Source organism: Ambystoma mexicanum, chromosome 13 (assembly GCF_040938575.1).
Source record: "Ambystoma mexicanum isolate Mex_15411 chromosome 13, UKY_AmexF1_1, whole genome shotgun sequence".
Lineage (NCBI taxonomy): Eukaryota > Metazoa > Chordata > Amphibia > Caudata > Ambystomatidae > Ambystoma > Ambystoma mexicanum.
The window spans coordinates 160,819,820-160,842,995 of NC_090938.1; the positions used below are offsets into that span (position 1 = coordinate 160,819,820).

The 23,176-nt window shown below is 44.6% G+C and overlaps 1 protein-coding gene across 3 annotated transcripts in view; it reads right to left on the minus strand.

The window, feature by feature from the left end:
• OARD1 (O-acyl-ADP-ribose deacylase 1) overlaps nucleotides 1-23,176 on the minus strand; it is a 147,938-nt gene that overhangs the window by 106,371 nt on the left and 18,391 nt on the right. For 2 of the 3 annotated variants that reach the window (XM_069633528.1, XM_069633530.1), the window contains exon 2: nucleotides 12,966-13,034. In XM_069633528.1, coding sequence (XP_069489629.1) covers nucleotides 12,966-13,001 — 36 coding nt within the window. In that variant the 5' untranslated portion in view covers nucleotides 13,002-13,034. Of the gene's footprint in view, nucleotides 1-12,965; nucleotides 13,035-14,611; nucleotides 14,692-23,176 lie in introns of all 3 variants that reach the window. The other variant, XM_069633529.1, reaches the window with a different exon arrangement.

Consider the following 23,176-nt stretch of genomic DNA (forward strand, 5'->3'; position numbering starts at 1 on the left):
GCCTGCATTGTCTTTATTGCCCCCAATATTTCCGCCTCCTCTATGGACAGATCCAGCCTTTCCCAGTCCTCTCTGTCTAGTATGGAGATTTGTACCACGTTCTCCAAGCCTGAGGCCTCTTGGTCCGAATAAATCCCTTCTGTTGAGTAGAACTGCTTGGAATACTTATGGAAGACCCCATTTATATCCTGTTGGGATGATACCAGGCTTCCCGTCGGATCCTGAATCTTGGTAATCGCCCACCCCACCCACTGGACTTTCTTGCTTTATCAGCCATGCTAAAAGCCGCCCTGCCTGGTCACCCTCCCCATGGATTCTCGCTGTGGACAGCCCCTTGTTGAATTGCTCTAGAGAGTCTAGGGAGCTCAGTTTATCTGCCAATGTTTCTCCTGCTTGTTGCCCCCCCCACCTCCAGATCGATTTCCAGCTGCTGTTTTTCACCCTCTAGTCTTTTTATACCATCGTCCAGTGTTCGCCTGACCCCTGTCACCTGGGCCATGCACACTCCCCCACAGTGTCACCTTAAATGCCTCCCACATCGCTCATGACCCCTCGAGTTTAAAAAAGGAGGTAATGCCTCCCTCAGGGTCTGTGAATTGGCCCATCTTCTAGCAGTCACTGTCTCATTCACAATAGCTTCATATCTGACCGATTGCGTGCACCCTTTAACCCGGTGACCAGTGGGGGGTGATCAGATAGAGCTCTATTTAATATTGTGGGTCATGAAATCGGAAGCCCTCTCTTCCTACAAATAGGTAGTCCAGTCTTGAAAACGACCTGTGCACCCCCGAGTGAAAGGAGACCCCCCTCTCTAATCCATGCGTTTCCCTCCAGAGCTCCACTAAGGCCATTCTCTCCACCACTAGTCACAGCACCTCCTGCGCCAGTGGCTTTTTGTCAAGCCCCCTCTCCCTGTGCTGTCCAATTCTGGGTCCAGGACGCAATTAAAATCTCCACCCATACATATATATATATATATATATATATATATATATCCCTGTGCGCTGGTCGCCTGTCAATTACATTACTGAGGTGAAATAGGTCTTGTCGTCCACATTCGGAGCGTAGGAGTTCACCACACAGATGTCCTGTCCCTCCCATTGCCCCACTCCCTTCAACCTGCTCCAATCAGGATAAGCCTCCAGATTGCATCTGCTGTCCGGCGCGTTAGGTGGGTCCCGGTTTTGGGGTTAGCTGGGTCCTCTCCTGCTCCAGCCACATTTTGCATTGCACCATCACCGTTTCCTCACAGTGAGCTTCCCATCCACCCAACCCCCCCCCCCGGCCCTCAGATTGGTAGTCTTTTGTCAGGCATCTTCCAGGTCATTTCACCATCCCGATTGTCGGTTTTATTCTCGTTCCTTCTGTTGTCAGTCTTCCGGTCCCTGAGCCGCTTTCTTCGGTTATCAGCCATCCAGCCAGCCCCAAGCATCTTTCGGGGAAGTGAACATGAAGGATCGTCCCCCATCCATTCCGTTCAGTGTTGCCGGGACAATTGTCATGTAGCGCAAGTTCAGCTCACGAAGTCTATGGCAAGCAGAGTCAAGGAGCTCCTTTTCTTCTGGACCTGCTGTGTAAAATCTGGGAAGATCAGAATTCTGGCATCCTCTACTTCGATGTATCCGGTTTTATGCACCACTTGCAATATTGTGTCCCGGTCTCTGAAATGTATTAGTTTGGCTATTATCACTCTGGGCTGGCCCCCTGGAGGTGGTGGTCTGCCCGGTACCCGATGGGCTCTCTATTGTGAAGAGCTTCGATAAGCCTTTCAGACGTAGAGTCGCCAGGACCAATTCATCCACGTACAGTTCCGTGCTAGGTGCTTCCTGGCCCTCCAGAACCACCACCAGGCGTATGTTGTTACGAGGGAAGCGACCTTCAGAGTCCTCCGCCCTCATCGCCAGTCCCTGTGTTGCTCAGATTAGTCCTCGTACTTGATTCTTGAGTGTGGTTAGGTCGTCGTCCATCGTGCTTACGCATTGCTCCACTCCTGTCACCCTTTCGCAGGTCAGCTCGTAGCAGATACACATCCGTCCCAACCTCCAGTACTTTTCCTTCCAGGGATGCTGTAGATTCCCAAATAGCCGGCAACATTCCTTCCAATGCGACTCCCTCGCCTTTCTCCGCTCCCAAGGCATCGTTCCCTCCTTCCTGGTCCTTAGTAAGTTCTGCTTGGGGGCAGCATAGTGGTCGAAGTTTTGCTGGCTTTTCACCACTATGCAAGCGTTGCTTGCCCATTCCAGATTGTGTGGGGTAGGTTGTCCGCGGTGTTCGCCGTTTCCAGGGAAGGATTTAGCGTCCTTTGCGCTTTTCCTGCTGGGGTCTGTATGCACAGAGGGCAGCACCCCAGCTCATCTCAGTATCCGCCAGGGGTTTCCTAGTGGTTCACTGGTGTCTTCCTCCACATATTCTGTGTGATGGGTGCTGTGGCACCGTGCTCCCCTTGTGCAGGTTTACTCTTAGCTTTCCTCCTCCTGTGTTTGCCTGCTTAGGTCACCCCCGATTCAATCCTGCGTTCTCTGGGCAGTCTTTTGCGGCCCCCTCTGCAACCATCAGTCTTTTGGAGTTGCCCCGTGAGGGCCCGACCTTCTGGCAGCTGCCCCCCACCCAAGAGGGTCAGTGGGCTACTATGCCTCGTTGTTAGGGTTCTTTATACCCAGATCGTTGCATCTCGCTGGTGCCCGTTGATTGTCCCGGACTCCTGTCCCTTCTATGGAGTCAGGACTGCCTGTGCCTTGGTGTGGCTGCTCTAGTGCACCCACTATGTCCACCTCTTCAGTGGGGGGGGGCTTTTCCCTCTGCATCGGGTTGTTCGCTAGTTAGTCTCCCTTCGGTATGCCTGCGCACCCCTCGCTTCCCCCCGGGATCACGGGGGGGGGATGGGGGGGTGGGGAGTATTGGGTGGTTGTTCCCCACTGTTCTCCCACGGGATTGTAGTCTTCTTTCTTACTGAGCCCCACCACCACACAGTGTCACTGATCTCCAGTCTGCCGCAGCCCTGGGTGTCTGCCCCCACACTGCTCCTCACTTTGGTGCTGGGAAGTCTTCTCTGACGTCTCTGCCTGAGGGTTACCGTTTCATTCCCTTAGCGATCTGCGTGTCTGCTGACTCTGGGTGCCTCTCCTCCCCCGCGGCACTTCTCTCCCTCCATGACCGCAGGGGGATGGGTGTAGCTCCGGAGAAGTCCTCTCCTCCGCTTCTCATGCCGCAGCCAGTCCGCGCTGCAGGGTACTCCCTTGTGTGTCTCAAGTATCCTTGTGTCATCTCTCTTCCCAACACCTCACCCGGGTGTTCGGAGAGTAACAGTCTCTGCCCGTCGAGTTCACTGGCTCCCGCTGGCAGCAGCCAACTTGCAATCTCCCACTCCGGCGCCTTCCCTCGCTGCGTTTGTCCTTGCACCAGCTCAGATAGCTCTGACTCGGCCATTCGACTCCTGGGATGTTCTGACATGCTATTCCACCCACTCGTTTACAGGGTGTATGGTAGTAGGATTTATGGCGGATGTTCGTTTGGCCTTGAACAGGAGCTTCACCTCTGCATCGGTTGCTCGCTAGCCATGCCACCTTGAATTTAATACTTAAGCAAGCCTGAAGGTGGGTCAAGAGGGCCTTTTGCTTTCTTGTACGAATTGTATTGAATATTTGAAATGGGTAGAAGTGCTACAGTGAAATCTTTGGGGAAGGGAACCCTGAGTCAAAGGAACAGAGAAATGCTGTCTTGGGGAAGGTAACCTCAAGACCTTCCTTTTTGTGTGAACTGCGATATATTGAACTCGGGGAAGGAACCTCAAGCACTGGCAGAACATTAATAAGGCAAGCAACTATTGGTACAGAGTTAAACCTGGGATAGGGAGCCCAAGAAGAACTTTGAGCTACATCTTTACTTTTGAACACTATTTTTTGATTAAGAAGAACCCCACACAGGTTTATTTCTAGATTTGAGGGCAAGCATAACTTTCGACACAAACAGTCGTTTGATTTGGACTTAGACACAGACTTCCCTTAGTTATCTAGGGAAATCGTCACCACAGTGATAGGGCAAGTAGGCATTACACCATCCTGATACTTAATATTCTACTGTTGAATTGAAAATCTGTGTGTCATCTCTTGATACATGCCTGTCTCACAGATCATAAAGGAGATGGGTAGTGTTATTTCTTACGGTATATGTGCCCGAGCGTTTGTTATTTTATAGAGGACAATGGACAGGTAAATCACCACAATTTGGCTTTAGGCAATGCTTGCCCCGAAAGCTCCCTAAAACAGACATGGGCGGAAAGACTGCTGACAGCACTTTAGAAGGCTTGCAGGTGCACTGGGTAAACGCCGCCTGGGCCTCCATCTTGGATTACGCCGGCTTAAACCAGCTTGGACAATGGGACCTGGGGGGCCAACACCCCAGACGCACTTCTCAACCGGAAGTGCGTCTGGGGTGTTGGCCCCCACATCCCTCACCTGAGGAGGACTATGAAAGATATTGTCAGACTAGAGCAACTGACCTGGCAGCGTAGCATCACGTGACAACGGGAAACAGACAGACAGGAAAGAGAAGACGGACTATGGATATATATAATGTACAGTATTGTATAACATGATAGGGCTAGGGCAAACAGATAGGACATGTATTATGAGGGTCCAGACCGGGAGGGAATATAAGTAGAAGGTAACTTTGATTGGGGTTGGGCTAGTTTGGGGGGTGGGCTGATAGGGTGCTTTTTGTGTGGATGGTTTGCAAACCAGCAATACAAGTTGTCTTGCTTTGTCCAATTCAACTCCCGAGTCCTTTTGTCTGATTTTACATTCAGAGTCAACAGGTGCTCTCCTTGCTGGAAGAAGGGCATATCTGCTACTCTAAATCAACAAAATCCAAATTACTTTTCTGCATAACTCGCCATTTTCACCAAACGGAGAGCTGCGAGGAGCTGCAGTCTGGCAGTCGACCCCGAACTTTTTTCTACCTGCTTCAGAAGTCTTTTTTCACTTTCTACAGAAAAACAGGGTTTAAAACCCATTTTGGCCGCGGAGCGGCCACGGAGAGTTGCGAGAAGGTGCAGTCTGGCAGTCCGGCTGCCGGCGCACTGCGTGACTGCTCACGACAACGTACATCAAGCCAAAGGCTTGTGAAAACAGGCTGTTTACAGAACCCTGTTTAAAAAACTGTGAGCCCCTACCATATCATAACTATTTCAACATCTCAAAACATCTCAACTGCCGGTGAACCCGGTATTATGGAAGGCGCCCCAGGGGTAGGAAACCCTCAGTCAAATGATCACGAGGAAACGGGCCGCGTGCTAAGAAGCGGCGTTCAAACAACAAAAACGCTGGCGACGACTCAAGCACGTACAAAATCAGTAACTATACCAACTGAGACTTCGAACTTGGGAAATTTCAATTCCTCGCCTCCAATTCCCCCCCTTAGATCTCCCCCACCAGCACGACTTACCTTGGAGGGAAGCCACAAGCTTGGAGCTTGAATCCGCCGGCGTTGAGCCGCCGCGGATCCCTGAGGAGCACGCGCCCTTTGATGGGTATGCCTCGCCTCGGTCTCCCCGGCGCGGGGCTGGTGGTGGAGGGGGGGGGGAATTGTATCTGGAGAAGTTGGGGCTGGGTCTGCAGTCTTCCGCGGGGCCAGACTCGGTTGGGGGCGCCGGTGGCGTCCGAGCGGAGGATCCCCGTGGGGAGGAGGAGGAGGCTGGAGTGACGAGGGCGGACCCCGCGCGAATACATCCGGGGCTGAGCTTGGAGCTCCAGGGGAGAGGAGCGCGAGGGCTCGACACAGTGCAAGGAGATGAACCGCCCCCTGGTGGTACAACAGAAACGTCTGATAAAACGTTCAACAAAGTCAATGAAAACTAACAAAATCAAATTACTAAAAACGGGAATCATCACAAAAACCTGAAAGTGACCTCCACCCAGTGACAGTTCGAGCTGATCTACCAAGCCCGGACTGGAACCTAACAGAGATTAGAGACACTACCTGTCAGAATACAACTTTATCATACCTTGATGAACTAGAAGTGGGAGAAACAGAGGAAATAAACATTCTGAGAGAACACAACTGGGTAAAAATACACACTTACTCACAAGCAGAAAATCAAGATGAAGAGTTCCATCAAACAGAAGTAAACCACCTATTTGATGATCAAAAAAACGACAAAGGAGAACAAATCATTCTCGGACATAAACCAAATGAACTTCTAACTGACCAACAAACAAAAAGACAAGGAGTCAAAAAACATAACCCAACTGGCTCATCGACCCCCAACAACAGATTACCATCAAAATTACAGATGAAAAAAACGGGCAAACCGATACTTCCGTCTAACAACCCGATTGGAAGATTCTTTGAAAAATTAGGGAAGACTTCCACAGTAAACCGCTTTGAACTTTCTGATCTAGAAATTCTGGAAGGAATCCCACCATCTCCCCAAAGAAACCTAGCCAACACGACGAAGCCAGAAAAGCCTACTGAAAGTGGCGGTTTGCTACCGCATATACGCTGGCACTTTAGCCAACCTTCCCCGCACCAAAAGCCAGAAACAATTAAAACTGGTATAGACAGCAGAACTACAGAGCATAGACCACAAGGCTATGACGGAGAGAAGGACAAACCAACACAGAAAACAGTAACACTAGTAGAGGATAATGGAAAAAAAACAAGAAAGTAAACCAAAGTCTGACCTGATTGACGGAAAAACTAATAAAGAAACAACAAAGGCAGAAGACAATGTAAATCAAAAATCACCACCCACACAACCAGACATGTCGGATGAAAAAAACACTGATACTTCATTTAACGAAAGCAAAATTATGAAGGAGAAAAAAAGAGAAGACAGCTTAATGAAGTCTCGAACAAGTCATCAGTGGAACCAAGAAGAAATAAAACTGGCAGAGGCAATATTGAACTATAAAAACATGCTAAAACACAGAGAGAATACCCCGGGGTAGAAACCTTTCGCCACAACAAAAGAAGCCTGATGTCTTGGTGGATGCCTTACGGCTACTTTTTGCTACGCCAAACAAAGCAAAAGCGGAAAGCGAAACTCAAAAGAAAAAATAAAAAAAAAATAAACTCACCTATTAAAAATGTGGATATACTACCTGTCATGTCAGCCGTGACCATCGCACTGGCACCATTTGTGAAATTATACGAAACGATTAACGAAACATTAAAGGACCACACCTCATTACTAGCAGCCTGCAATTCGAAGCTAACCCATTTGGAAGGGTACATAACAGCCTTCGAGGCATGGAAGGCATCCACAACAGAGCAAGGCACCATGACGGATATAGCTGAGGCGTTTCAGTTTTTTTAAAAAAAGCAGTGTCCAGTAGTTCCCAGACCGAGCGGACTGAGAACAAGGAAAACATATGTAGATGATCAACTAGCGACCCCAGCAGAAATTAATCCGAAACCGACATCATTTAAAGTTAAAGCAGAACACGTAGGACACGCGCGACAACCTGGTACAACAAAAACTTCAAAAGCAAATTTAAGTGAAACTAAAAAGAACTCAAAGGCGAAACCGAAGAAAAGCAGTCGATCTGGAACAATAACGAGAATAATCACCAACTCCAGAGAAAAAAGATCACAAAAAATAGTTCAATACTGAAAAAACAACCAAGCTTAAGAGAATTAACCGTACAGAACAAACAGCGTACTGAAAGAAACGCAAACCTGTTCATGACTAAATGGATAACTGGGATCGACCAAAAAACAAAAGCTTCAGAGAGTGACTCCCAAGAGATAAACACAATAAAAGCGGTACATAAAGGTGCGAAGGACAGCTCGCTCAACCTATCTGACTTAAGCACATATTCGATCGAAATCTCGGAGTCGGAAATACCTCGACCGAGTGCAAAGAAAAGAAAGAAGTCTTTTGCAGAGAGTAATTCCCCAAAGACAGACCTAAGGGATAAACATTATCAGAACCAAACAAATATTTCGGAAAAAGAGAAAGGCAAAGTAGACGATCTAAGCTACAGAAGAAGTCGGATAACTCCAGAAAGGAAAACGTTGTTCCGACTGGCCAACATAAGGATAAACAAAACTGAATCCAAATACGAAGGCAACAAAGATCGCCATCCACAAAGTGCAAAGGAAACACCTGAGGTCGAAAGGCTTGAAAATACACCGAACAGCGAAATCCGTCACAGACAAAACCATCAGTGCAGCCAAAGAGCAAGGCAAAACAAATCAGAAACAACATCACACAGAAAAAAGTTAGACACATCAGCCCAAAGAAAAAACAACCAAAAGGTTGGAAAAAAACAGATCAAGTGATAAATAATCAGAAAAAAGAACTAGATCAAACCGAAGACCTTCGGACTCTTTCACACAGCTAAACCCCACTCGGACATCTGCAATCTTCACTCACAAGAGCAATTCATCACGCACTTTGAAACAAGAAAAAAGTGACAAAAAGGGAGAAAAGATTATACTTTACAGAAGAGCAACTATGAGGCTTCTACAAAAAGTCCACAAAGGAGACCAAATTAGAAGTGTGGACTTAAACATAGTGGAGTTCGCACATAAAGCTCGGACGGACAGTGTCTATCTGCACATTACATCTCAAACTGTGAAAAAACTTTTGTTGTCAGCGGCAGGAGAACTGTCAAAAAGAGGGTACACCTTGAGAGAAAAACACCAGAGGAAAGAGGGCACAGAAGAGACAATTCATATATAACAAGACAAAAAAGTAATTATGAGATAAATGAAAAAGAAGAAAGGAAAAGTTCACAGAACCTGAAACCAAAAAAATCAACTAGAGTGAAGAGAAAATTCAATCTAATATCAGAGAAAGATGCTCGAAAAGAAGAAGACGAATGACGAAAACCACGAGAAACGATTGCCTCAAGCTGGTCAAACACGTAAAGCGACAGCGAAAGAGTAAAGGCAAGAGAAAATCTTTCCACTCAAGACAGCTGGATACAAAATGATAAGGAATCACAAAGAATGTCTCCTAGAAATCCAAAAGGTCCATTTCCTACGCAGCCCATCAGAGAAAAGGAAAGTCGTACCAAGTTTGGAAACCCTTCGATTCAGAACCAGGCTAAAAAAAATGAAAAGGATCCCAAAAAATGGGCATGGATCCCTTCGGCTCTGACACGATATGTCAGGAAATAGCAACTAAATCGTCCAGCTGACAATTTAGAAAGGGAGACGTTAAAGGAGCAACTCGGGACCCAAAAGCCAGAGCAAAACATCATCTTTGGATCATGGAACACAAGAGGCCATACTCACCTGACACAACCAGGAGAGGTGAGCCTTGGCCTATTTGAAGTCTGCAAGAGACTTGGTTGCTATTTCCGCCGAGCCTGGACGGCTTTGAGGTATTCTGCTCAAAAAGATGAAAGAGGTCGCCCCCACTTCAGGCCTTTTAACAGCAGTACGGACTGGTGGAGCCCTTTGCATAGTTCGTAACCTGATCATCTCTGGCAATTCAGGCAATATTGCTAGAATGGAACAAAGAAGACTCATTACAGAAAAAGTCCAGTCAGGATCTTATCCTACTACTAAACATCTACTGGAATCCAACGGTAATTAAAACTAACATATTCCTAAACAACGTGGAAAAAATCCTGACAGACGTCACAGGAGTGTACGACGTGGATCACATCTTGATATGCGGCGACTTGAACGCTACCTGTCCTGCTTTTGAGATGGAAACGACACCTCAAAATATTGGCAGCTCACAATCAATAGCAAGAGGTTTAGCATGGGCAAAGCTGATGAAATCCCGTGACTTGTACAACTTAAATTCTTTACAATCCGCCAAATCCAGAACTCCAACATGGGAAAGTGGTGGCAGACAAAGTACAATTGACTACATCTTCGCTTCAAAAGACCTATACCTAATAACCAAGAGTTTGAAGGTAGTGAAAACCATCGTTAGTGACCACAACTTACTAACTGCAACGTGGCCAGCAAAAAAAAAAAAGACGCTGGTGAGGATGCCGCATAACTTAGAAATAAACCAACAAGGAAACCGACTGAAAATCACAACAGAAGCCTTAATTTCCATCACAGCATCATACAATAGACAAACAAACTTACTTCCAAAGAAAAATTGGACTACCGTCCTCTTCTCATTCCCTATCTACATCCAGGACATAAAAGAACACAGGACAAAACTCACCTGCATAATCACAATGAAGAACTGAAGACAAAAATCAGACCTAAGAAAGGTTACACGGCTTGCACGAACAAATCCAACACAAATAAATCTTGACTTGGCAATCAAAAAAAAAAAAAACTGTACAAATCGTGGCTACAATCAATACGATGGAAACTGTATCAAGCCGATGCAGAGACTATGCTGAGAGCAGTGTGTAAAAATAATTCACAGGATTTCTGGACAATAAAGCACAAACTTCCACTCACGGATATGAGAACCATAAACAGTTTCTCAGAAGGAAAATGGAGCGAACACTTTACCGATCTATACAAAGATCCAACTCCATTGGAAGCAATAGTGATCATCAAGACTCTTCCAAATGGATAGTGTGCTCAGAGGAGAACATTTTGGAAAAGATCAAGATACTAAACAACTCTCGCACCCCAGGCCCAGATGGAATCTCCAACATCCACCTAAAACAGGACGCAGAAACCTGGGCTCTGCTAATAACAGAAATCTTTAGACGATCCAGGATTTCGAGAACTATTCCTGACACGTGAAAAACAGCAAACATTGTCCCAATCTATAAGAAGGGCCCGAGGGACGATCCGAGAAACTATAGGCCGATCGCACTACTTGATGTGCTTGGCAAACTTTTCGGATCTTTGCTGTTGGACGAATTCATGGCAGAAAGAGGCAAAAACAACGGACCCATTTCAATCAGGGTTCGAAAAGAACTTGGGGACGTCGGTTAACATCATGATGATCAGTATTCTAAAATCAAAAGTCTTTGAGGGGCATCCATCAATATTCATCGCCTCGATTGATCTGGTCCAAGCTTTTGACCGTGTGAATAGAGAGAAATTGTGGAGAAAATTGGAGAAACAAAAATGCCCACCATCCATTCTTGAACCAGTGAAAGCCCTGTATAGCGAAACGCCCATCAGAATCTGGCTTAACGAAGCAGGCTTGATGTCCAAAACCATAAAAACGGCCAGAGGGGTAAAACAAGGCTGCCCCCTGGCGCCGGCGCTGTACAAGGCATACATGGTAGATATAGCAGACCTGGAAAACGACACTCGCTCATTTCCTCCACAAATAGGCGAATCAAAAGTGACAAGACTGCTGTACACAGAGGATATTCTATTGCTAGACCAAACAGCAATTGGACTTCAGAGACAAATAGACAGCCTCACAACCTATCTAAAGAAAAATGATTTGGAGCTTAACACCTTAAAAACGAAAATCATGATCTTGGAAAAACCATCGAGACCAAGCAAAAGATCGCAGTGGTTCGCAAACTCTGAAAAACTGGATATAGTCAAAAGCTGCACATAGTTAGGGGTGAAACTCTCAAAATCGACAATACGATGCAGGAGCATCTTTTTTCCAAGCCTAAAACATTAGCAGCTCAGGCATGGTCTTTGGATAGGAAATTCGGGAAATTTCAATCCTACCGCTAATAAACTTCTATAAAGCAAAGGTCACTCCAACTCTGACCTATGGAGCGGACGTTGTGTGCTAAATTGAAAGGCACATTTTGGCGCAGAGTGCTACGACTGCCGAACTCCACGCCCATAGCAATCATTCGACGCAAATTGAGTCTGCAATCACTGGAATCTGTGGTCACGAGAAATAGCCTATTATTTTTAGGTAAAATCATAAGGCAACCTCGACCAAAAATTTTGGACATCATTCTCCAAGAGATGAAGAGTGAAAAAAATCCAATGATAACAACTTGGTACATCAGACTACTGGAACAAGCTGATAAAATTGTATGCGCAGAATGGGACATAGAACGGATCCCGGGAAAAAATAAAGAAAAAAAACTTAAAATACAAGATTGGAGCGAGACCTTAGACAAAGCGGAAGACCTCACAGTCTCCACACATCACACATCGAACACCCAAAAAATAGATGAAGTAAGAAATTATTTTTAAAAGTTTCCAGATAAACGACTGAGAACAACCTTTCTAAGAGCACGGTTAAACATACTGAAAACCAATGAAATCCTGTTCCATAGAAAGCAGTCGACCAACAAAAATTGTCGTTACTGTAAGAATTTGGAAACTGAAACATTACGTCATCTACTCCTTCACTGTTCAGGAACGGAAAACCTTCGAAAAACATACCTCAATTCACACAGACTCTTGAACTTGACCGCAAATGAAGAAACTTGGTGGAATAAGCTGTGTGGCGATTCAACAACCCTGACGGTAGCCACAGCGAAATTACTGGAAAGTCTGAAGTTGGAGGAAATCAACTCTTGAGAAAAAAACAAATAGAAAACCGCACAACGACTACAAAGGAAAAAAGGAAATATGCCTGAAGATATGGACAGATATTTGTAAAAATTGTAAATACAATTAAACACAAAAAAAAGAGCAAATTACATTATTAGTGTGGATGGTTACAAGGATGCAACACATTTCCCCCAGTATATACCCAGCAGAGGAAGCAGACTTGTTGGTTTAACAGAAACCCTACACACTTGCCTCAGAAGAATGCTGACAAATGTTCACTTGACAAAAACTTGGTTGGGTGCACCACCCATTGTTGCACCTGGTCTGCAAAGTACAATGACTATTACAGACATGGCGTGCAACACAAATTGATGGATTAATCGCTGCAAAATGAGCAGAAATTAATATCCGATTCCAAAAGAGATTGACTGGCCTCAGTATGTGGGGTTTGGAGGGGTGGTAACTGGCTCTTTTCAGTCACCTTTCATTGGAAAAAAACAAATAGCATGGAGCTCTGAGAACACCTTAATATTTGCTCGTTTAGTATTTCGAAACATCAGACTATCAGACTTTAGAGAGGCCAGAAAAATGGAGGTCTTACACACCTGCGTCTTTGATGTTTTAGAAGGGCTGCATGCCATTTTAAACGTTCACTCAAGTCTTGAATACTCCAGCTGCAAAGTGAAATAAAGTGAATGAGAAAGTGTCACATATTTAGAAATGCAACAAACACACTAACCAACACTCCAACCCACTTCTCATGGTTATGTAGGGAGCGACAGTGTCTCCAGGCAATATTCATAAGGTGCAACACACGTCACAGCATATTCACAATTCTTTGTCACCTACACGCACACAAAGCATTGTTTCTCCAATCCGTCTCCCTTGCTACCCATCCAACCAATCTATTATCGTAGAGCGGATCTTAAAAGGTTGTAGACAACACAAAGCGGTCATGCAAAAGCTATGCTATGCAAGACCCAATAACATAACGTCAGAGTAAATTCCGAGTGCTCCTGAAATGTAATGGATTGGGGGTAAACGTTAGCCAACTCTCAGCACGTTGAACCTACAGCCCAAAAGTCTAAAAATAAAATTAGAAAACCAAGAAAAAAAACACAGTAAACGAAAAGATAAGTCGCTGCACACTTAACCATGAAATCGAGTTTATTATTATTTTTTTTAAATGCGGGTGACTCAGTGAGGCACTTACCCGTCTGAGTATACTTGAACCTAAAGTCTTCTTAGTGCCGACAGTGATTGGCCGCGGCATCTCCCACAGGAGCGTGCATATTAAAAAGGAGTTTACGTTTTGATTATTTTTTTTTAGAATGCTGCACTGTACTCACTTACCACGCTTCTTATTACAGACGGTCATCTAGGGATGTCGCTGCATTTTTTGTTGTTGTCTGGGCTAGAACCCGAAACTATTGCATTAGAGTACATATAAGGAGAAATGGCATTTGAGGAAGGACACACAGCTTGTATGTGATGTTTGACTATTTGCCCACCCATTGACAGCCCATCACTATGCTAATTCCTATGACCATTCCCACCCAGTTCCTGCCCCTCCCCGCCCAAAACATCTCATGGAAACTCTTGGCACTCGCTTTAAATCAAGCCGTACCATCAATTTTTGCACACAAAGAGCCTGCCAGTGTTTTTTTTTCTCCAAAGTAGTCTTCGACTCAATTGGAGCTGAAAACTAGCTACATGGTATAATAGAAACATCGTATTCAGGTCTGACTTCGGCCACTTCATTTATAAGCACTATGCGTGTACCTCACTGAAGTACAGTTAAAAGAAAAAAAAGCACTGGCAAGGCCAACAGTTTTGGCCTGTATAAAATGATAGTCATTTGCCAGGCCCCGCTATTAGATGTCCAGATACTCACACTGACCTGCTACCATCAATGGACAGTAAATACCAATAAGGTAGTGCCTTCCCCATAAGTCCAAACTGTTGGCATTGCCAATGCTGGTTTCCAATGGTATAATAACCTCACGTCAACACTTTCGGAGATATTTTTCCACAACAGCTTTGCATTGCTGTAAATAGCAGATGCTCCTTTTCACGAACTCAATTTAGTAGTTTCATGAAGCTTAAGAGGATGAACTAGACCAAGAAAACCAAAAGGTTCATGTACACAGTTTCCTTAGGAGGTGTTTCAACACATTCTGCTAAGTACTTGCGAGGCACGTGATACAGAGCAAATGATTTCCTTAAGAACATTTTCTTTTGGCATACTCACTATGGTTTCCCCGCTGACAGGCTATCAGGTGGAATATCTCCTCCAATGGAAAGGATTCAACTATAGCACTACAGTGGCAGCTTCCATCAAACAGTGCCGCATGATGCAAAGAAAAGCTCAGAATATAATGTTTGCCCAAGATCACAAAGTGCAAAAAATGCATACACCATATCACCATCACATTATGCTAGATTTAAAATGCAACAACAAAAATCTATTCGAAAAAACATTAGTTACGAGAGGTATTCTACTGCTGCCTAGTTTTAATATTTGAGTTTTCTCAAATGGTGTATTGATCCACTTAGCATATTGACTTAAACAGTAGCCTGTTGCAGGTCAACTTTTTGTTAAACAGGATCAGAATTCTATGTTAAGACAGAGGGGAGCATAACTTCCTTTAATACTGCAACTCACAGCGTCTCACATTTTTAAACTTTTTACTCTTTGATTTCGTCAATCAAATCAAACAAAAAAGGTTTAAGAGTTCTGATAAACTACAAGTCCCCATAAGCCTCTATAACAATGTAGTCCTGAGGCTCTCTGTCCACCCATCAGTGCCTGGGACCCTCTATATGCCACTTCCTGCCTGGGTCCCTTCCCCTTTCTTTTTGCTGAAGCTCACGAGATAAGAACAGGAGAATTCCTCTGTGCATATTTACATCCACACGATTTTATTGTGTGAAGATGACTTCATAATAGTACATTCATTCAAGATTATTGTGAAATGTTACCACAGAATAGAACAAATTCTGACTTTTAAAAAAGGTGTTATACTGCTCTTCTGCCGGTCAAACTCGCCAGCTTTCTACATAAGCCGGTGGCTCCCAGAGCCACGGCACGCATTCCATAAAGTAGTATTAGCGCGCACCGTATCACTATTACAGAAGGTCGGGACCGGAGCCGTGAGGGAACGTGCCCAAATTGGCGGCCAGGCCCGAGTTCATATTGCTCACACGGCAGGCAGCGAAGCTAGGACCCAGCGAAGCATCGACAGAGGTAAATCGCATCACTTCCAGCATTCCAGAGTCACTCCTCCCTCTAACGCTCCTATTGAGCACGTACTTATCCGCAACTAAAAAGAGTGATATGGAAGTATTGAGCAATTTACGGTGGTGATCCCATCGCAGAGTACACGACAGACAACAGAGGCTCACAGCAGCCACATGAAGAAAAAAAAAGAAAAATTGAACATAAAGTCGAACGAAATTCAGTGCACTCGCTGATGTTCCAATATCAGCTTGCTTTTGTACAAGCAGCCCAGCCACCAGATTTCTGAAAACAAGTGCACTATGGCCTCACAAAGCACCTCCCCAAAATGTAGGGAGTAGAGGAGCCCACAGTAGGATTCAGATGAGTGGCTCATACAGCAGCGATTCGGAAACCATTAACCGAATATATAAGGCCATACAAGATTGGATGGCTTGCAATTCTCTTGCTCTTAAAGATAAAGACTGAACTCCTTATTGTGGCATCAAAAAACATCCGGGCAAAACTTGATCCTGACTACGCCTCTTTCCATATTGCCAATAACACCATCATAGTTCAAAAGAAAGTCAAAACCTTAGGAGTAGTACTTGATGAAGAACTCTCCATGAAATCCCATATTTCATGCATTAAATCTAGTTGTGGCGATATAAACAAGAGAATTAGATATATTCGACCATTCATATCGGAAGAGAACTGTGCTCTATTGTCCACTGCATTGATAAATTCAAGGTTGGACTATTGTAACAGCCTCCTGATGGGCACCGCAGCCTCTAACATCCAATCCTTACAAGTGGCACAGAACAATGCCGTGCGTAATATTTTCAATCAGTCACGTCGCACACACATCTCGACTTTTAGGAAAAAACTCCACTGGCTACCCGTCAAACACAGCATAACGCATAAGATGCTTACTACGACCCATAAATGCCTAAGTCTCAGCGGCCCAACCTATCTGTCATCCCGTATAGGCATCAAACCTAACGTGAGGAACCTTCGCTCTTCTTCTGCGGTCACTCTCAATTATCCTAAATTTAGGACAGCCAAATTTGGGAGGTACTACATTGGATGCTCAGGGTCCCCTTTTATGGGACACACTTCCAGCTGGTATACAGAGCTATACAGCGTTCAAACGTGCCGTAAAGACTCACTTATTTAACCTGGAATAATCTCCTGACTCGCTTCTCGATCTGCCTCTTATGCTTGTTTGTCTTTGTCTTGTTCTTGTTCTTTGTGCGCCCTGAGGCCCACGGGCATGTTGTCGCGTTACAAAAATTTAAATAAATAAATAAATAAAATAAAACATGGACGCTTGGCATGGTCAAGCAATTTTCAGATACACTCCACAATTGGTGATAGAATCGGACGCAAGTAGAGCCGGCTGGGGAGCAAGGTGCAGAGAGATAGAGATAGGAGGGAAGTGGTCCGTAAGAACTATGGTTGCACATAAATTGTCTAGAGCTCCTAGAAGGATCCTTTGCAGTGCGCATTTTTACCCAAGGCAAGGCCCATTGTTGTATCCTACTCAAGATGGACGGTACATAAACAAGCTAGGGATGGGGTGGGGGGCCGGGCTGGTTTACCAGGTCAAAAATGCTAGCAAAATTACTTTTGACACCACTGCCTCCAATGACACAACAGTATTGGCGGAAAACTTGGCAGGGGAACAGAACATAATAGACTGGAACTCACAAGACTCCTAGATTACAGCGATTGGAAGGTACACCCAAGAATATTTGCTCGATTACAAGAAATTTGGGGTCTATTAGACATCCATCTCTTCACGTCCAGATTGAATACACAAACTCGCAGATACTGCAGGTGTAAAATATACCTGGGTGCAGTGGGGACATATGCATTCCCGCATCACTGGACCGGAGCAGTCCATTATGCCTTCCCACCGTTCATCATGCTGACAATACTTTTAGCGAAGGTTAGTGAAATAGTCCCATTGTAGAAGACCCAGGCCTGGTTTCCAGTAATGATGGACATTTCTTTGGATTTTAAGAGGAGGATCCCTCTGTTGGGAACTCCTGCTCAGCCCGAACGGCCAAACACACCCCCTGATCGAGGAGGGGAGTCCACATCAGATAGCATGCAGGGTTTCAGGAAGAGATGGGAACTACCAGGCATTTCGCAGCTCACTGCCAATGCATAGGCACCTTCCACCCTTCGCAGCTATTGGGCTGCATAGGACCGCTGGCCTACTTGGTGAAGAAAACAGGGTGTTCATCCCGTTTCGGCACCTTTAGTAAAGATTCTCAATTTCCTGGCCGATCGGTTTCACGACGGGTTTGCCTACAGAACACTCTGAATTTACAAATAAGCGATATCAACAGGGCACGACAGTAGAGGGCAAGCCCTTGGTAGAACATCCAGCTGTAGCACACCTGCTTAAAGGAGTTAGATTGCGTAAACCTCCCAAATACGTGGTTCTTTGGGACGTAAAAGATGTTTCTCTGCTGTTTCTCAACTGGCCCAACAGAGACCCTTCATTGTCCCGACTGTCAGGGAAGCTAGCGATGCTGCTCTGCCTAGTGGCCTGTAGTAGAGTATCAGATGTTAGAGCTTTAGAAGTAGATGAGAAAGTTTTCTACCCGGAGGAAATAGCTTTCAGTATCGCTAAGAGGATAAAGTGCGATTCAAGAATAATCTCTTTCCCCCATTTTCCGAATAATGCAAAGTTGTGTAGCACGATGAGTACAAAGGGCCTACGGCCACTGTTAGTGTCCCAGCTTCTCATAGCGTGTAGAAAGCCATACCATGCAGTAGCCACAGACACAATAGCCAGATGAGTCAGAGAAGTTATGCATTTACAATTGGGCAAGTATTGTATATAATTTGGCACGCATTCTACGAGAGGAGCAATGGCATCGAGACCGTTTGCAGCAGAGGTTATGAAGTCAGCCGACTGGTTGGGAGAGTCTACCTTCAAAACCTTTTATTTTAAACCCATCTCTCAGGTGGCTAATGTTGTGTTAGACAGCTTTTAACAAGCACAATGCTTGCCTCCTGTCTCCACATAGAATGAAGATTGCCCATGCTTACAGCGCAGGGTAGTCTTGATTCTATTAAAGACATAGAGGCAAGCATTATATCCCGCCCAGACTACACGGAAAAAAATTGATGATTGAAAGGAATGTTCTACTTTAGGGTGCACGGAGGCGTATTCTCACAGTTTCGTTCTCATAAGAGACGAACAGAAGACGACATGAGATGCAAGGAGAAGACCTAGCAAACTTGTTACTTCAGGACTAGCCTATCTTTACAGGGTCATTGCCCTTCCAGATAGGGAAGATAGAGCTGGTATTTCACAAGAGTGTTTGAAGTTTAAGTTATTACGTTAGAGAATTCGTGTAGAGGGTTCACTGCCAAAAGAAAGAGGAAGGGACCCAGGCAGGAAGCTGCATATAGAGGGTCCCAGGCACTGATAGGTGGACAGAGAGCCTTGGGACTACACTGAACTAGAGGCTGATGGGGACATGTCGTTTTATCAGAACTCTTAAACATTTTTGTTTGATTTGATTGACGAAAACAAAGTCAAACTAAAACGTTGAGTTCAAAGTAAAAAAATGTGAAATGCTGCGAGTTGCAGTATTAAAGAGGTTAATCATAATGCTCCCCTTTGTGTCTTTAATAGAATCAAGACTAGCCTGCGCTGTAAGCATGGGCAATCTTAATTACAAACCCAAAAAAGAAATCAATGTTAATATTCAGTAATTGTTCATAATTACTGGTAATTTCAATTATGAAACCGACAGTTTATTTTCAACTAGCTCCTAACCACTTGGTGCTTACTTTTTACCCAATTTCGAGATCGGCTTCACAACACTGGTCCCCACAAACCGGGACCGTACCAGTAGCACATTAAGGTGGACCAAGTCGCATTTGGTGCTGTAAATAAACTCCACAAAGAAGAGATGTCTGGTTTTCAAAGTTACCCAGTAAAGACCACAGATTTCTGAAGGCTTTATTTTACAAATGCTTGTATCATATTATCAAGCATAACATCAAAAAAGTAGAAAGGAGAGTCTAAAAGCCATTGTAACCAACTCTAAATCCTGGAATGTTATAAAAGTGCCCGATGCCATAGTACACAGTATATTTATGTATTAATCCAAAGTAGAAAACGTCACTGTGTGCTTGTGTTTTTCTTTCCAATGATAGCTAGCAGCTGCCACTGATGTTCATTACATCTCACTTTGCGATGGCCCAGAAAAGTGGTCTTTCCTGTGGAACCGGTGTGGTTAACCTTCTGCAGTAATTGAACACTGCTGATAAGACTGTTCCATGTTATTTCACAGGAAGAGAACATGTGGTAAACAGTATGATCAAATAAAGGTTACTGTTAGAAATAAATAGTGCCTACATTGTTTTAATACCGGCATACCTTAAAAACCCTAACCTAACCCCTAAAAACGGAGTGGAGCCAGGAAGTGATAGTTGCCTTTCTGCTGCGCGGGTGAAGATTATGTGCTATAAAAGGTTCAGATGGTGCACCCCTCACACTTCCCAAGAGTGCCCATACGTTTTACGTGCTTCCATGGCAGGGCCAAGACCAAGAACTGCCTGAAGTATGGAAGTCGCAGTTATTTCGCCACGACGGCTGTAATTTAACAAGCATAGAGTGCCCAATGTGTATGTTTCACTTTGAAAAACCTGTACATACAGGTCCTTCACCATTCCAGACTCTCCAAGTCACCTTTGCCTGGCGATATGTCACACTTGACTATTCCACCTATGACTTAATTGCTCTCACTCTATGGTGTTCACTAACCATTCGCAAAGACTCAAGCACCTTCCATGCAATCAGACAGCAATAGAAGGAGATCACAAGGCGAAAGAAGCATGCTGCTCAGATATTCCTAAAGTCTTATTTTCATACGGCAGTGGTCTACAACCTTCGGCGCTGCAGATTTTGCACTACATCCACCACCTGAAGCCTGTCGTCTATGCTGACGGAGCATAGAAATCTTATTCCAAAACATCCAGACAGACGCAGAATGCAGACCCATGTCCTAAGAGGACCCTTTCATAGTGCTTGCTGAGCAAAAGGAAAGTTGAAGTTGACAAAAGCTCATGGGAGGATTTAAATCAGAAAAGAGTAGTGCGTGTGATAACATAAGTACAAAAGTTGATGCTGAACAATGAAACCAATGTAGAAAGACCACAGTAGGCTGGAGGATGCTGTAGTCAGGTGGATGAGCAGGAGGAGAGTCGAGTGGATTACTGTGAATTGATCAGAGAAAAAAAAAATTGATTTACTGGTGAACGGATCACATTTTGTTATATATTTTTTTTTTAAAGAATGAGTGCTAGGAAACAGGGCCGAAACCTACAATTTTAAATGGAGAAACGTTCGAATCTTATTCTGAAGCAGAGATTGTTAACCTCAGATATTAGAACCTTGGGCTGGCCATTCCAAGGGAGATAGATTTCTGCAATATCCAGGTTACCTCTGTTTTTTTCCCTGAAGGGTGCCTCAACAAGAGACAGGAGGCAAATGGTTCACGCCATCCTTTCCGCTCTTCAAAAAGTGAATGATTTCTATTTTAAAAGTGAATGATTTCTATTTTTTGAGGCATTTAAAACACAAGCCATCATCGATATTCCAGTCTTGAATTTTTAGTAGACAGAGGGCGAGGTCAGTGAAGTCCAGACAATGTCCTAAGAAAGGGCAATCCACATAGGATTAAAACATGATTGTAAAGGTAAAACACACAGTAGTATCAAGAAGACATTAAGAAGCTAAAAGGTGGTGGTGTGGGGGGGGGGGTCGATGGAGCAGCCTGTACCCCTGAGAAAAGGACCAACAAAGAATCAAGATACACTGCGAGAAATTAGGCAATCCAGTTAGAGGAGACTCCATCAATACTGCATGCATTATATAGGAGCCCGTGGTTAACCCTGTTGAAGGCTGCCGACAGGTCTAGGTAGATACAGACGTTTTTGTGTAGAGCCATAGTGCACACTCCATTAATAAACCCAGAAATTCAATACATCTCAAGGGGCAGAAGCCAGCATAGTGCTCATGAAGACTATAGAAATATCATTACCAAAACTTATAAACTCTACTAGGATAGGAATGTTGGTGCACAGGCAATACTTACTTAGGTCATCATTAGGTTTAAGGCTCCTCCAGAATGGAGTGGAGGGAGCTTGACGAAGGAGCAACACAAGGTTAACCAGTGGCGAGTGCAAAAGTGATGGTAGAACGGTGCTCTTTGATGGTTTAGCAGGACTTGGGTGTGCAGGCCCTGGTGAAGCTTACCTTTTTTGTCATCTGGATTATATCAAGCTGCGACACAGACTTTAAGGATAGAAGGGATTGTGAATCTAGCTCAAGCATATGAGCGATTACTTAAATGAACATGTAGTTATTTCAGCGTGTCGCGGGGAAACAGGAATGCACTCTGTGGGCCAATTTGGTTGTCTAGCTCGCCTATGCACATTCCAAACTCAAGCGACAAACAATCGTTTGCTAAGAGTATGTCTTGTGCATATTATGTTTACTGTGCTCCTTTTTATGGTAACCAAGTGTCATGTAATCCTGCTGGTCAAGGTGTATAATATAAAGACTTTGTGACAAAAGGCAGAGGTATGGGCGAAGCATTTGCTGTCGGTTTGGTCTCCTTTTAACGCATTCTGAATTAATAAACCATTGACTGCCAAACAGCACTGTGCCGGTATCTCATTCTCTTGGCGTGCGTCCACAAGTGGGCATTATTTCCCACAGGATACATCGCTTTGGTTGTGAACGTGGAGGGTGGGGCAATCTGGCTTGTGATGGAGGTGTATGCCATTGATCCTTCCACTGAAGAAGATCGAGTTGGAGCAAGAGGGGAGAGCACTGTGGGGAAGACTGAGGTTCAGTATAAATCCTGAAAAGCTCAGGGGAAGGCTGGTCAGCCTGGGAGATGCAACAGGCTTTTTTCTTGTTGAGGATTGTTGCACAGTAACTTTTCAAATAGCAGAGACAATCTGTGTTGTCCTGCGGTTTTTTGGTTTTCCATAGCACCTTTCAAAAATGTGGTTTCCCCTTCTCAGTGGGGACAATTCGGTGTGAAACCAGAAATTGATCTTGGTCAGTGGTAGAATTGTTATTATTTATTTTTTTTTTTCCAACGGATGTCAGGCACTAGGGGATGCAAAGTTCATCACACAAGGAGGTGAAAAGTTCTCCGGCTTATTGCTGGGGCAAGCCGAGTAAGTAAAGAATTGACAATACAGTATCAATTCTTCCCCCTTTTGCTCTTTTACCCAGGAATGTCAAAAATTCCTCAATACCTTTATCAGTTTCCAAGAGGGTTAACTAGGCATAACCCTGATAAAAGCAGGGAGAGGAGAAAAAAAAAAAAGGAGAAGTAGATAAACGAGGACTTCAACTAGTCTTGTGCGGTGGCTATCCCTCACACGTGAGGTTATCTGCAAGTCGAAGGCGTACAGTGTGGAGTTACTGAAATCCACTCTCCCTCCCAATGGATCCCCACCAATGACAAATACCTTATCAGAGGTACTGGAAGGGGATTAATCTAATTTGCTGTCATTACAGCGGTTGACAGCAGAATGATGGGCTTAAGT